This window comes from Lissotriton vulgaris, unplaced genomic scaffold (assembly GCF_964263255.1).
Source record: "Lissotriton vulgaris unplaced genomic scaffold, aLisVul1.2 SCAFFOLD_1291, whole genome shotgun sequence".
In the NCBI taxonomy this organism is placed as follows: Eukaryota; Metazoa; Chordata; class Amphibia; order Caudata; family Salamandridae; genus Lissotriton; species Lissotriton vulgaris.
The window spans coordinates 55522-71962 of NW_028249272.1; the positions used below are offsets into that span (position 1 = coordinate 55522).

Sequence of the window (16441 nt, forward strand, 5' to 3'; positions counted from 1 at the left end):
GCAAGGAACTCTTCAACATCGTTAAGGAATTTTCCAACCCCTCGGCCAACTCCAACGACATCACCCCCTCTCAAACCCTCTGCGACTCCCTAGCCTCATTTTTCCACAACAAGATTGCTGACATCCACAACAGCTTTGACAACCAACCCAGAAACCAACCCACCATACCATTTGCTGATCATCTTCCCCCCGTGAACACCCTTAACGACTGGAACCCAATCTCCACTGAGGACACCATTCGCCTGATGAACTCCATCCACTCAGGATCCCCCACAGACCCATGTCCTCACCACATCTTCAACAAAGCAGACTCCGTCATAGCACCGCACCTCCGAGACGTCATCAACTGCTCCTTCAACTCCGCCACCTTCCCGGAAGACTGGAAATACGCTGAACTCACCGCCCTTCTGAAAAAACCCACTGCGGACCCCACCGAACTCAAAAATTACCGCCCCATCTCGCTTCTTCCATTCCCGGCCAAAGTCATCGAGAAAGCTGTCAACAACCAGCTCGTCGCCTTCCTCGAAGCCAACAAATCCCTCGACCCCTCACAATCTGGCTTCCGAGCAAAACACAGCACTGAGACCGCCCTCATCGCAGCAACAGACGACATTCGAACTCTACTGGACAATGGGGACACAGTCGCCCTCATCCTCCTTGACCTCTCTGCAGCATTCGACACAGTCTGCCACAGCACCCTTTTACAACGCCTCAATAACATCGGAATCCAAGGAAAAGCACTTGAATGGATCACCTCGTTCCTCACCGGAAGAACCCAGAGAGTCCGCCTTCCACCATTCAAGTCCGAGGCCTCTGAAGTCATCTGCGGCGTACCACAAGGATCCTCACTCAGTCCCACCCTCTTCAACGTATACATGAGCCCCCTCGCGGCCATCGCACGCCAACACAACCTCAACATCATCTCTTACGCGGATGACACTCAACTGATCCTTTCTCTCACCAATGACCCCAGCACCGCCAAAAACAACCTACACGAAGGAATGAAAGAAGTTGCTGAATGGATGAAACAAAGCCGTCTGAAACTGAACTCAGACAAAACAGAAGTCCTCATCTTAGGTACTTCCCCCTCTGCATGGGACGACTCCTGGTGGCCGGAAGCCCTCGGAAAAGCACCCATCCCGACAGACCACGCACGGAACCTAGGCGTCATCCTGGATTCTTCACTCTCAATGAACAGACAAGTCAGCGCCGTATCCTCTTCCTGCTTCAACATTCTTCGCATGCTCAGAAAAACATTTCGCTGGATCCCCTCCGAAACAAGGAAAACAGTCACCCATGCTCTGGTCACGAGCCGACTGGACTACGGAAACACCCTCTACGCAGGTGCTACCGCAAAACTCCAGAAGAAACTCCAACGAATCCAAAACGCCTCAGCCAGGCTCATATTAGACATCCCACGCAACGAACACATCTCTGGTCACCTTAAAGACCTCCACTGGCTACCCGTCAATAAGAGGATCACTTTCCGACTGCTTACCCACGCACACAAATCACTCTACGACATCGGACCAGAATGCCTCAACTCACGACTGTCCTTCTACACCCCCTCCCGCCAACTACGTTCCTCCAGCCAAGCCCTCGCCACTGTACCTCGCATCAACAAGACCACCATGGGAGGCAGATCCTTTTCTTACCTAGCTGCTAGAACATGGAACTCACTCCCCGCTTACCTTCGCCTTACCCAGAACCACCTAGCATTCAGAAAGCAACTTAAAACGTGGATATTTGACAAGTAATCCTCCTCCCCTTCCTAAGCGCCTTGAAACCCTCTGGGTATGTAGTGCGCTATATAAATTCTATGACTTGACTTGACTATCTATCGCCCTCCCTCCCTCTATCTATCTATCTATCTATCGCCCTCCCTCCCTCTATCTATCTATCTATCGCCCTCCCTCCCTCTATCTATCTATCTATCGCCCTCCCTCCCTCTATCTATCTATCGCCCTCCCTCTATCTATCTATCTATCGCCCTCCCTCTATCTATCTATCTATCGCCCTCCCTCTATCTATCTATCGCCCTCCCTCTATCTATCGCCCTCCCTCAATCTATCTATCGCCGTCCCTCAATCTATCTATCGCCGTCCCTCAATCTACCTATCGCCGTCCCTCAATCTATCTATCGCCGTCCCTCAATCTATCTATCGCCGTCCCTCAATCTATCTATCGCCGTCCCTCAATCTATCTATCGCCGTCCCTCAATCTATCTATCGCCCTCACTCTACCGCCCTCACCCTACCACTCTACCGCCCTCACCCTACCACTCTACCGCCCTCACCCTACCACTCTACCGCCCTCACCCTACCACTCTACCGCCCTCACTCACTCTACCGCCCTCACTCACTCTACCGCCCTCACTCACTCTACCGCCCTCACTCACTCTACCGCCCTCACTCACTCTACCGCCCTCACTCACTCTACCGCCCTCACTCACTCTACCGCCCTCACTCACTCTACCGCCCTCACTCACTCTACCGCCCTCACTCTACCACCCTCACTCACTCTACTGCCCTCACTCACTCTACCGCCCTCACTCACTCTACCGCCCTCACTCACTCTACCGCCCTCACTCACTCTACCGCCCTCACTCACTCTACCGCCCTCACTCACTCTACCGCCCTCACTCACTCTACCACTCTACTGCCCTCACTCACTCTACCGCCCTCACTCACTCTATCCATCGCCCTCACTCACTCTATCTATCGCCCTCCCTTTATCTATCGCCCTCTATCTATCGCCCTCCCTCTATCTATCTATCGCCCTCCCTCTATCTTTTGGCCTCCTTCTCTTCCACCCACCTCCTTCTCAAACTCCCTGTCCTCTTCTCTTCACCTGTGCTGATCTGCTGTTCTCTTCCACCCGCCTCCTTCTCAAACTCCCTGTTCTCTTCTCTTCTCCTGTGCTGATCTGCTGCTCTCTTTCACCTCACCTCCTTCTCTAACTCCCTGTTCTCTTCTCTTCTCCTGTGCTGATCTGCTGCTCTCTTCCACCCCACTTCCTTCTTTAACTCCCTGTTCTCTTCTGTTGTGCTGATCTGTTCCTCTCTTCCACTGTAGCAAGGTGGGGGAGCCCCAGGCCCAAGTATGCGATGAGGAACTCGTAACCTGTGACCCCCCCCTCTTTTCTCACCAGGAGTCGGACGCACCTACGTGGCACAGAGTGGAAGAGCCCTTCGGTGGAGACGAAGCGGAATGGGAACAAGGTCCCTTTAACTGGCCAGGTATGATTGATGAAGAGGAGGAGCCTAGGGCGGACTTAAAAGGCTCACAGACCCAGGACCAGGTGTGTCTATACACCGGAGGAGCGGTCAGAGTGGATTGGAGAGGCGGAGAGGCGTGGAGCAGCGGAGGAAGAAGGAGCGGTAAAGCGGAGGCAACGGCGGAGCGAGAGGAAGAAGGAGTAGGAGGAGAAGAGGAGCGGAGATCGACGGAGTCGACAGTCCCAGCGCGAGGACTAGCGTCATCCAAGGACAGAGAAGGAGAGCCCTCGAGCGGAGTGCCCGAGAAGCAAACAGCGTCCGGACCAGAGGATTCGACAGCAGGGAACGTCATCCGGAAAGAGCCAACAACAGACGGATCGAGACGCCGGTGGTTCCCCGGACAACCAGCAAGATCATCAGAGCCAGGAGGCCAACGACAACACGCTTCGCCCAGCCACTCCCCCGGAGGGGCGTGGCTATCAGAGGTGCGTAACAAAGTTGCGGGGTGGGTGTGGAGTAAACCCTGAGAAAGCCCCGATACCCTTGATAAGTTCCCTTGAGCACTACCCTCACGGTCACATTTATTAAAGTGCACAGAGTGTTCCTCCACCCCCTTCCCTGATAACGAGTGTCGTCAAAACACCTGTTCTGATACTTTCCTCTGTCTTTGCTTCTCTCCTTCGGTGGAGTCTGGGACACAACGGAGACCGACAGAAGAGAACGCAGAGGGACCCAGCCTAGGCGGGAAGAAGGTGCGAAGGGAAAGAGCCGGCGTGAAAGAAGTCGATCACCTCGACGTACCTCCACCCGTCTTACGTGCACAGACCGACTGTATCAGTCAATAAAACCATCTTTGAAGCCTACACGGACTCGTCTCCTTCCTATTCCCGCCCAGCCGCTTACAGTGGTGGAGAATGCGGGCAACCCAGCCGTCTGCATAACCAAGATGGAAGAAATCCTGCAGCAACTAGCCAAAGGGCAAGAGCGGCTGGAATGGGTGTTGGAGAAACAGCTTCAATCCGCCGAGGCCGACCGGGAGATCATGAAGGCGGCCGTGACCGCGCATGCCCTCGACCCAGTGATATCCACGGTGGCTCCTACAACCGGAACGGTGCCTCACAGTTTGGGAGGCGTCTCTCTCCAGAAGTACATCCCGGGCGAGGACCCGGACTCTTTCTTGCTCAACTTTGAAAGGGTCGCCCGTGCCTGTGGCTGGCCCGTGGCGAAGTGGCCTTTTTTTTTGGCTCCCTTACTGGTGGGGGAGGCCCAGGCGGCCTACCAGGTCGCTAATCCCAAGGGGGATACCTCGTATAAGGACATCAAACTCATAATACTGGACCATTTAGGACTGGATACCGAGGCGTACCGCATACGGTTTCGGAAGGAGAGGGGAGTTCCCGGGGAAACTCCCAAGACTTTGTTTGTCAGGTTGAAGATGGCGGCAGACAAATGGTTGACCCCCGCGGTGTGTACAAAAGAGGAGATAATGGACAGAGTCTATTTAGAACAATTCTTAGAGGCACTACCCTTCGCCACACAAAGATGGTTGAGACAACATCACAACCTAACCACGGCCCAAGCGGTGGAAATGGCCACCACCTTCACACGGGCGCAACCTCGACCTCCTCCTTCTTGGGAAACAGAGAAACACAGACAGCCGCCTAAACCAGAAAAGAAACCTCTGAGACCCTCTGATCCTATAAGGCCTAGGCCCTGGAGACCTGAACCGCCCATACAGAGCGAGCCGCAGTGTTTCGAGTGCGGTGCTTGGGGACACATCGCCCGGATGTGTCCTAGGAAGAAAACCGGTGAAGAACCCATGGAGGTGGGATACCTGCCACGAACCGTATTATATTCGGCAGAGATGGGACCAGCCTTCCGAGTGAGTGTTAACATAAATGGGACCCCCATACAAGCCCTGTTGGATTCAGGGTGCCGCCAATCGGTGGTACAATCCTTGCATGTGTTACCCGCCCAGATTAAACCCCAGGAACAAGTATTAATAAGATGTGTTCATGGGGATGTCAGGCCTTATCCCGTAGCGATACTTCCCATACGCCCCCTTGTTGGGCGACCACAAACTGTCAAAGTCGGAGTGTTGCCTACCCTCCCTGAAGACCTCATTATCGGGACAGACAACCCCGCCTTCCTGGAGATGTTTCACGAAAGCCTGAGACCGTCCAAGGGGAACCAATATGACACTCATGTAAAGCCAGCAATGGTGTCCCCGGAGCCCTGGATCCTGGACCGAAGCTTCCGTTTCTCCCAGGCCAATGATGCGACCCTACACAACGCCTGGGACAACGCTCAAAGGACCCAAGGACTATCCCCGATACTTTATCCCCGATTCTTCATTAAAAACGACCTCCTCTACAGACAGGGAGCCAAGGACGATCCGGAGCAACTACTCGTCCCGGTGGCCTTCCGTGAGCAGATACTGTTCTACTCCCACGCCCACCTAGTAGCTGGCCACACTGGGGCCGAGAAAACTACACAGAATATCCTTCGTAGTTTCTACTGGCCCGGGATTTATAAAGATACAATGGAATACTGTCAAACATGTGAAACATGTCAAAAAAAGAACATGACCCGACCTCCAGCGGTGCCGCTCCAACCCCTGCCGATAATCGGAGTCCCCTCCGAAAGAGTAGGCATGGACTTGATTGGACCCCTTCCCACTACACGGAAAGGACACCAGTACGTGTTAGTGATGGTGGATTACGCCACGCGCTTCCCGGAGGCCTTCGCGTTATCGTCAACAACAACAAGACAGGTGGCAGATAAAATGCTAGAACTGTTTTCAAGGGTGGGTTTCCCCAAGGAGATCCTTACGGATCAAGGAACCCCCTTTGTATCCAAACTGATGAAGGAAGTATGTCTCTTACTCAATATACAACAGATCAGAACCGTGGTCTATCATCCCCAGACAGACGGTCTCGTCGAGAGATACAACAGGACATTGAAGACCACGCTGCGGAAAATGCTGGAGGTGAACGGCAAGGACTGGGACCAAGTTCTACCACTGGCCTTATATGTGATCAGAGGGCAAAAACAGAGCAGCACAGGATTCTCGTCCTTTGAACTCCTTTACGGAAGACAACCTCGATCCCTACTCGACATGACGAAGGAGGCTTGGGAGCAAGAAAGCCCCGAAGAAACCCTACACACCCTGGAGTATGCCCGAAATCTGAGGTCTAAATTGGGAAAAATGAGAGACCTGGCCTACACCAATCTAGCACAAAGCCAACAGCGACAGAAAACGGGGTATGATAAAGGGAAGCGGTGGAGAAGACTACAAAAAGGTGACTGGGCCCTGGTCTTGCTCCCCTCATCGACACAAAAATTTAAAGCTGAGTGGGGAGGGCCGTATCGGGTCATCGCCACGAAAGGAAACACCAGCTATAAACTGCAACTTACAGCTAGAAAGACTCAAGTTTACCACATAAACTTGCTCAAAAAGTGGCTAGGCCCGCCACCTACAGGTGTTCTCATTACCGACCACTCCTCAGGAGAAAGGGACCATACCATCGGGAAGTTAGTGATCAATGATGAGCTGCTGGACCAGGAGAGGAAAGAACTGTTGGCAACGCTAGGGCGGCATACACCGATATTTTCTGACCAACCAGGAAAGACCTCCCTAACGGAACATCAGATCAGGACCGTCCCTGGCAAGATCATCAAGATCAAACCGTACCGCATTCCCGAGGCCAGGAGAAAAGACATACAAAAAGAGGTTGATGATATGTTGAAGATGAAGGTCATCCGTCCCTCCGATAGTCAATGGTCCAGCCCGATCGTGATGATCCCCAAACCGGACGGAACCCGCCGGTTCTGCATGGACTTTCGAGCCCTTAATGATATATCCACCTTTGATGCCTACCCGATACCCCGCATTGACGAACTAATTGAAAAACTCGGAGAAGCAGATATATAAGTACAATAGACCTTACGAAAGGATACTGGCAGGTGCCTCTGAGGGAGGAGGATTGTCATAAAACGGCTTTCTCAACGGACTCAGGTCATTTCGAATTTACGGTACTACCATTCGGGCTGCACGGGGCGCCCGCAACCTTTCAGAGGCTCATGAACAACGTGTTGAACCCTCATAAAGAATACACGTCGGCATATTTAGACGACATTGTGGTGTTCAGTAAGGACTGGAACACCCACCTGACCCATCTGGACAAAGTGTTCGAAACCCTGCACAAAGCAGGCTTAACCATCAACGCCAAGAAAACGCGGTTGGCATTCCAGAGGGTCAAGTATCTGGGGTATGTACTGGGACATGGGTTGATCGAACCCCAAATTGAGAAGATCCGAGCCATCTCCGAAACACCGTTTCCCCGGACCAAGAAGGAGATGCGTGCGTTTCTAGGTCTGATCGGTTATTACCGACGCTTCATCCCGCAGTTCGCACAAATAGCAGCCCCCTTAACGGATACCCTCCAATCCCAGGTTAAGCCGGCGGTTCTAGCGACCCCCTCGAGGGACATGCTGGGGGCCTTTGATACCCTAAAAAAACGGATTACATCCTCGCCCATACTGACGTCTCCTGACTTCAACCGGCCCTTTGCTCTACATACCGACGCCTCGGACTACGGCATAGGGGCGGTCCTATCCCAACCAGGAGAGGATGGAGTGGACCATCCTGTGGTGTATGTGAGCCGCAAACTATTCCCAAGAGAACTGAAGTACCCAACTGTGGAAAAAGAGTGCTTGGCAATCCGGTGGGCTGTGGGGAAGTTGTCTTATTACCTTGAGGGGCGTCCCTTCACACTGTACACGGACCATGCCCCCCTCTTGTGGATGGCCCGGAACAAATCAAACAATCCCCGGGTGTTGGGGTGGTTTTTGTCATTGCAGCCTTTTGCCTTTCGGGTTTGCCACAAGAAAGGGGTGGATAACACTGGGGCGGACTACCTATCCCGTAATCCCCTTCCCGAACGGAAGAGTCCAAGGGGGGAGGTGTGTAGCAAGGTGGGGGAGCCCCAGGCCCAAGTATGCGATGAGGGACTCGTAACCTGTGACCCCCCCCTCTTTTCTCACCAGGAGTCGGACGCACCTACGTGGCACAGAGTGGAAGAGCCCTTCGGTGGAGACGAAGCGGAATGGGAACAAGGTCCCTTTAACTGGCCAGGTATGATTGATGAAGAGGAGGAGCCTAGGGCGGACTTAAAAGGCTCACAGACCCAGGACCAGGTGTGTCTATACACCGGAGGAGCGGTCAGAGTGGATTGGAGAGGCGGAGAGGCGTGGAGCAGCGGTGGAAGAAGGAGCGGTAAAGCGGAGGCAACGGCGGAGCGAGAGGAAGAAGGAGTAGGAGGAGAAGAGGAGCGGAGATCGACGGAGTCGACAGTCCCAGCGCGAGGACTAGCGTCATCCAAGGACAGAGAAGGAGAGCCCTCGAGCGGAGTGCCCGAGAAGCAAACAGCGTCCGGACCAGAGGATTCGACAGCAGGGAACGTCATCCGGAAAGAGCCAACAACAGACGGATCGAGACGCCGGTGGTTCCCCGGACAACCAGCAAGATCATCAGAGCCAGGAGGCCAACGACAACACGCTTCGCCCAGCCACTCCCCCGGAGGGGCGTGGCTATCAGAGGTGCGTAACAAAGTTGCGGGGTGGGTGTGGAGTAAACCCTGAGAAAGCCCCGATACCCTTGATAAGTTCCCTTGAGCACTACCCTCACGGTCACATTTATTAAAGTGCACAGAGTGTTCCTCCACCCCCTTCCCTGATAACGAGTGTCGTCAAAACACCTGTTCTGATACTTTCCTCTGTCTTTGCTTCTCTCCTTCGGTGGAGTCTGGGACACAACGGAGACCGACAGAAGAGAACGCAGAGGGACCCAGCCTAGGCGGGAAGAAGGTGCGAAGGGAAAGAGCCGGCGTGAAAGAAGTCGATCACCTCGACGTACCTCCACCCGTCTTACGTGCACAGACCGACTGTATCAGTCAATAAAACCATCTTTGAAGCCTACACGGACTCGTCTCCTTCCTATTCCCGCCCAGCCGCTTACATCCACCCACCTCCTTCTCTAACTCCATGTTCTCTTCTCTTCTCCCGTGCTGATCTGCTGCTCTCTTCCACCCTGCTTCCTTTCTAACTCCCTGTTCTCTTCTCTTCTCCTGCGCTAATCTGCTGTTCTCTTCCACTCACCTCTTTCTCTAACTCCCTGTTCTCTTCTCATGTGCTGATCTGCTGCTCTCTTCCACCCGCCTCCTTCTTTAACTCCCTGTTCTATTTTGCTACGCTGCTCTGCTGCTCTCTTCCACGCCGCTTCCTTCTTTAACTCCCTGTTCTCTTCTCCTGTGCTAATCTGCTGCTCTCTTCCACCAGCCTCCTTCTTTAACTCCCTGTTCTCTTTTGCTGTGCTGATCTGCTGCTCTCATCCACCCCACCTCCTTCTTTAACTCCCTGGTCTCTTCTCTTCTCTTGTGCTGAACTGCTGTTCTCTTCCAACCGCCTCCTTCTTTAACTCCCTGTTCTATTCACCTGTGCTGATCTGCAGTTGTCTTCCAACCGCCTCCTTCTTTAACTCCCTGTTCTCTTCTCCTGTGCTGATCTGCTGCTCTCTTCCACCCCACCTCCTTCTTTAACTCCCTGTTATCTTCTCCTGCACTAATCTGCTGTTCTCTTCCATCCGCCTCTTTCTCTAACTCCCTTTTCTCCTCTCCTGCGCCGATCTGCTGCTCTCTTCCACCCCGCCTCCTTCTTTAACCCCATGTTCTTTTCTCGTGTGCTGATCTGCTGCTCTCTTCCACCCGCCTCCTTCTTTAACTCCCTTGTCTCTTCTCCTGTGCTGATCTGCTGCTCTCTTCCACCCCACCACCTTCTTTAACTCCCTGTTCTCTTCTCTTATCCTGTGCTGATCTGCGGCTCTCTTCCACCCGCCTCCTTCTCCAACTCCCTGTTCTCTTCTCCCGTGCTGATCCGCTGTTCCCTTCCACCGCCTCCTTCTCTAACTCCCTGTTCTCTTCTCCCATGCTGATCCGCTGTTCCCTTCCACCGCCTCCTACTCTAACTCCCTGTTCTCTTCTCCTGTGCTGATCTGCTGCTCTCTTCCACCCCACCTCCTTCTTTAACTCCCTGTTCTCTTCTCCTGCGCTAATCTGCTGTTCTCTTCCATCTGCCTCTTTCTCTAACTCCCTTTTCTCCTCTCCTGCGCCGATCTGCTGCTCTCTTCCACCCCGCCTCCTTCTTTAACCCCATGTTCTTTTCTCGTGTGCTGATCTGCTGCTCTCTTCCACCCGCCTCCTTCTTTAACTCCCTGTTCTCTTCTCTTATCCTGTGCTGATCTGCGGCTCTCTTCCACCCGCCTCCTTCTCCAACTCCCTGTTCTCTTCTCCTGTGCTGATCCGCTGTTCCCTTCCACCGCCTCCTTCTCCAACTCCCTGTTCTCTTCTCCTGTGCTGATGTGCTGCTCTCTTTCACATTCATCCTTCTGTAACGGCACACACACAACCACACACATTCAACCTCACACACACAACCACACACATTCAACCTCACACACACACAACCACACACACACACAACCACAGACACAACCACACACACACACAACCACACACTCAACCACACACTCAACCACAACTACACATATACAACCACACATACAACCTCACACACACACAACCATACACACATCCAACCACACACCCAACCACACACACACAACCACACACATCTATCTATCGCCCTCGCTCTACCTATCGCCCTCAAACTATCGCCCTCACGCTATCTATCGCCCTCACTCTATCTATCTATCGCCCTCACTCTATCTATCTATCGCCCTCACTCTATCTGTGGCACCACCACAGCATCACTCAGGGGCACCACAGCATCACTATGCGCTACCACAGCATCACTGAATGCCACAACATCACTCAGCGCCACCACAGTATCAATCTGTGAAACCATTCAACAACAACTGGTTCAAATATGTTCTCTCAATGTTTCAAGCTTTATTACAAATGTCACAAAAAGATGTTAATATTTCACTTTGTGAAGGGGAAAGTCTTGACCCCTTCGGTCAGTGGTCACCACCTTTAGGTGTGGCTAAAATTCGCACATCACCAACACAGCACTTCACTGAGTAAGAGAAGGAATACACATGTAAGATACCAGACGTTCCAGTTGGAGTGGCACTTTATTTTTCAATTAACAAACAAAGAGCTAAATGCATATCAATTCAAGCAACAATGTAGTTTTCTAAATATGACCCAGACTTCGCTCTGTCTGGTAAATATGCTGGATGACTAATGCTCAAAATATCTCAGAGTAATACTGGAATGAAATGTATTTAAAAAACATAAACACAGATGATCAAAGATTCTACACTACTGAATACAAGAATATAGAACCCAGCTGTCTATGGGCCAATCATCTGAGACAGGTCCATTGTCATAGATTGCACATTTCTATCAGAGCCCTGAATTATGTGGGCAGGCCAAAGAAGGCGCAAGAAGAATTAGCTAGGATATAACATCTTGCTACTAATTCAGTGTCTGGAAACAGCTGAGAGTGAGGCCAGTTACCTATGTTAAAAAGAGCCTGTCATACAGGAATATATCTATGAAGAGAGATAGCTGAAGGGTCAGAGATCTAGAGAGAGAGAGAGATGGGCTATCTGCCCTGGGAGATCCACCACCTGAGTGAGGCGCCGACGTCCCAAGTCAGATAGTCTTCGGCTAGCCGAGAGATCCTTCCACGCTCATGCAGCTGGGCACCCGCAGGAAAGGTCTGATTTCAGATTTGACAGTTGGGCCTGTTATACCCAAATTTGAGGAACTAGGGTTCTATGATGACGCTGGCCCCTGGCCTTTCGGTGCAGGTGGTTTAACCACAAGTGTTTTGGACACCGGAAGGAAATGTTTTCAGTACATTATGTTCCGTACAGAACGTCTTGTACTTTTGAAAGAGAACATTTTGTACTTTTGAAAGAGAACATTTTGTACTTTTGAAAGAGAACATCTTGTACTTTTGAAAGAGAACATTTTGTACTTTTGAAAGAGAACATCTTGTACTTTTGAAAGAGAACATCTTGTACCTTTGAAAGAGAACATCTTGTACCTTTGAAAGAGAACATCTTGTACTTTTGAAAGAGAACATCTTGTACCTTTGAAAGAGAATATTTCCGGAACCTCTTTCTAAACACAATGGTTACATGTTGTACATTACTAAAAAAGGACATTTTTCTGTCACGCACATTTCTACATATTTGAAAGTGTGAATTTCCATGATAGATGCTGTTTATTGCTAGAAATTGCTGCTTATACTTGTGCAAGCTATGTTTCAAAATATAACGTTAGCAGGGGTTTCAGGAAGCTGTACCACGTGTACCAGGGTAAGTGTGTGTGTGTGGGTGTTGGTCTGGGAGCTGACTGTGAAGCTAAACACTCTTTTGAAGGCCTATTTTCACCTTGTTTATTTTGGTGCACAGAAACGTGTGTTTGTAAGCCTGCATGCATAGTGGGCCCTGAGACCTTTATTTACTAATGGAGAAAGCTAGTTATTTTAGCATGTTTTCAGATTTTTTTATCACGCAGGGCCCACATCAGACCTTCATGTTACTAAGGCTGTCAGAACTCTCCTTTCTGGTGGTGTTAGATGGTAGAACGGGACCCTCCATCATCTGCCCCCTCTTGTTCATTTATGAACACACTCTTAAGTGAGTATTTTGATGAATTTTCTGCTAATGGTGGAATCCATGGCATGTCATTGACATAGCACTTAAAACTAGTTGGACGTGCAACATTTTCGTCTGACCTTAGTAGTTGGATATACTGTTGACCTGATTTGTTGAGCAGGCGCTCATACTGAGTAGCTGTAGTGTCGTTGCTCAGTGTGTCTCTACCTGGGGGAAGAGGTGGGGCTGATGGTACTCCAGAGTGTGTGTCAGGTGGTGCGGGATGTGTACTACATTGTCCTAACTCGATCATTTGTACCTGTTCTCCATTCCCGTCCCCAGGAGCCCGATCTATGTCTTCATATTTTGGTGTCTGGTAAATCCCTGTCCTAGCATAATTCATCCCTACCGCTTTTGTGCTCAATCTCTTGATACAGTGACTCCCCAGCTGAAAGGCACAACACAGAAAGACCATAATCCCGACTATAGGTATCATCAGCTTTAGAATAGCAGTTAGCCAGGAGGGCATCCAATCAAAGTCGAACCAGTCCGTTGGGATAATGTCTGCAGGGGCACCTCCTTCCTCGATCATTTCTTTTCCCAAGTTAGTCAACTCCTCAATGGCCCTTGATATGGATCCGTTGTCCTCGTCGTTTCCAGGTATGAAAGTGCAGCAGGATTTTCCTATTTGATGACACAGACCTCCATCTTTGGCCGTTAGCATGTCAAGGAAGTAACGATGTTCCAGAACCATTAGTCGTAATGGGCGCAGTTCTTCCCTTATTGCATTTAGGCCATCTCTGGTGCTATTTATTGCTTTCATGACCTCATAGCGGGTTACTTCCAGCCAACGGGCAGTAGCTTGAGTTTGAAACATTGGGAATGCCCCTCCGAAGAAAAGCTGGGCCTCGCTAAAGAGGCGGAACTCTTCTGGGACCTTACCACGGGCTTCTCCTGCAAAGTACTCTGCTGCTCGCCGGTGTCGATGGAGGAATGTCAGGTCACCTGTCATTGGATGTGACAGGATGTGGGAAGCATTTGATGCTGGTACGACCAGATGAATTTCATGCAAAGTTACCAAAGTACACAGTCCGAACCACTGAGGAGGTAGTTGGGGATAGAGGTGCTCTCCGCAAGACCAGTAATAATCCATTAGAGTAGTGGTGCCGAACTGCATGTCGAAGCTGAAAATCGTGGAATTACAATCTGTGTTGTGCCCAACAGCCACCGAGCCATTTCCTATGAAACAAAGAGAAGGGTTTTTCAGTTTGAATCCTTTTTTATGTTCTGGCATTCCTTCCCCACTCCACGTGTACCTCCCGCTTTCCTCAGCCCATATTTGACCACACTTTTCCCCTTCGTTCCAGTCCGCCCAAGGGGGTCCCAAGGCTGCCGCCTTACACCAAAACCCTCCGGGGCTCTGCCACTTGTTGTTAAGGTAGACCTGCGCTAGGAGGCGTAGCATTGTCCTATCCTTGCATGGGCAGTGGTGTTGGCCCGGTGGGTGTGGGTGTTTATATGATAGATCACATCCTGTCCGGGGTGTGTTGTTTGTTATGTACCCACGTTTCCTAATGCCCTGTTCCTGCCAATCCATGTCCGGTACCCCTGTCCTTCGCATTTCTTTGAATTCCTCCCCGAGTTCAGCTAGGTCGGTGACAACCTTGTGCACAGTGTAAATGTAATCCCATGTAGTGGTGTTTACAAAGAGTACTTCCTTTCGGGCTGAAAGGACCCGAATCTGCCCTTTTATCCGGCAGAGGTACAAGTGAAGAAGGCATATGGCTATGTGCGGTGGAACTTCCTTGGGAAAAATCAGTCTGTCAGCCCCTACTGCATGGGGAATGTAGGAACATACGTAGCAAGACTCATTTGTTACTATTTTCCCAACTGCTGTCATGTCCCTGTACCAGGAGTTGTCTACCATAGAGGAGTGGACTGAATGGTCCCTTACTATTTGGGGTAGGCTGAGCATGGGCCCTAGGCCTTCTTGTATTTGCACGAGATGTTGGAATGTTTTTAGCGACATTCCTTTGGGCTTGTGTCTTGTGTCTATATGGGTGCCGGGGACAAACGGGGAGGGGATACGGGGTTTCGACTTTGTCATGTATGGGGGTATGGCGAAGGCAAATCTACGTGGTCTATGGTGGCGGGGAGGGTGTCGACGGGATGCTCGTTCTGTGGCGTTGGTAGCTGTATTCCAGGGACTAGTCCTTTCCTCTGGGCTACCGGGTGAGAGTTCAGGGTGCATACTAATGGACGTGCTGCTAGCAATGCTATTCTCCGGGAGCTCAGGACCTAGTGTGCTGTGTGGTGCTTTCTGCTGTTTGAGTGTGACCGCTGGTACAGTGGATGGAACAATAGGCAGTGAGGCACCTTGGCTGCTTCTATCACTATAACTTTTTACAGCAAGAAAAAAGATATACCAGTTGAATGTTGCTAGTGCCACTCCAACAATAATACAAAACATAAGAACAGTGAGTATACATAACTTTGCTTCATAGGCGCTATATTCGTGGACGTCTTCTTCTTCTTCTTCTTCAATGATGGATGGAACGGTGGATGGGAAGTCGTCGTCCTCATTCAGGGGGATCATGGCCATGTTGTTTCCCTCTTTTAGTCCATTGGCTGTTGCTGCGCAGGTGCAGGATCGAAGCGGACGTCTCTCCTGTGGATCCATGCTTTCCTTTCGCTTATCCGGATGGCAGTTGGAGAAGAGTCAATCACTTCAAAGGGTCCGTCGAACTTAGGATCTTTCCAACGCCTGACGTGCCTCCGGATGAAGACGAGAGTTCCAGGACGGATTGGTGGGAGCTCAGGATCGATGGGGCCCTTCTCCTTCCTTTTGGATACCTGGACAGAGAGGAACTGCGCAGCGCGGGTTAGTGTGCACAGGAAGTCATAAAGCTCAGCCTTAACAATCTCAGAGGATGACTCGCTATCAGTTTTGGGCCTGCTGGGAGGGACTGCTACATTTATGGATCGTCCGGTTACAAGTTGGTGGGGGGTGAGGTGGTGATCCGAGCTCGGGGAATTTCTTAATGAGAAGAGGGCCAGTGGGAGACAGTAGAGCCACTTTTTGCCAATGGTGGCGCTAATTTTGCTTATTTTGGTTTTGAGTAAACCGTTGAGGCGCTCACAGATGCCATTGCTTTGGGGGTGGTAAGCGGATGTCAGCTTGTGTCTGATGCCTAGCATTGTGGTGAGAGAGGAGAAGATGGCGTTTGAAAAATGGCTTCCGTTATCAGTCCTGATGGCGGAAGGAATTCCAAAGCGGGAGATGACGTCACGGAGCAGGAATGTGGCTGCTGCTTTGGCATCGCAGTGGACGCATGGTCCAGCTTCGATCCACCGTGAGAAGGGGCATACTACCACAATGAGATATCGGTAATTTTGGCACCGATCAATCATGTCGACATAGTCAAGGTGGAGTTCTTTGAATGGGCCAGAAGGTTTAGGAATAGTGGAGGCAACAGTTTTGAGAGTTGGGTTTGGGGAATACTGTTGGCAAATGATGCATTTGTTAACAAATAGCTGTATTAGTTCATAAGCATTGGGAATGAACCAGTCTGCTTGTAATGTGGTGGACATGT

At 51.0% G+C, this 16441-nt stretch overlaps 2 protein-coding genes across 2 annotated transcripts in view; both read right to left on the minus strand.

Annotated features, from left to right (window-relative positions):
* The window catches only part of LOC147663629 (protein O-glucosyltransferase 2-like), a gene marked incomplete at its 3' end in the record, with an annotated part of 137739 nt that overhangs the window by 47905 nt on the left and 73393 nt on the right, over nt 1-16441 (minus strand). The gene's annotated exons all lie outside the window — the stretch shown is intronic.
* Nucleotides 11358-15837, minus strand: LOC147663630 (uncharacterized). Its single transcript, XM_086950319.1, has one exon. The coding sequence runs from the start codon at nt 15526-15528 to the stop codon at nt 12826-12828; it is 2703 nt and encodes a 900-aa protein (XP_086806445.1). The 5' UTR covers nt 15529-15837; the 3' UTR covers nt 11358-12825.

What these genes read in the sequence shown, in the direction of transcription:
- LOC147663630 (XM_086950319.1), bottom strand. Translation starts at nt 15,528, where the DNA reads ATGGATCCACAGGAGAGACGTCCGCTTCGATCCTGCACCTGCGCAGCA.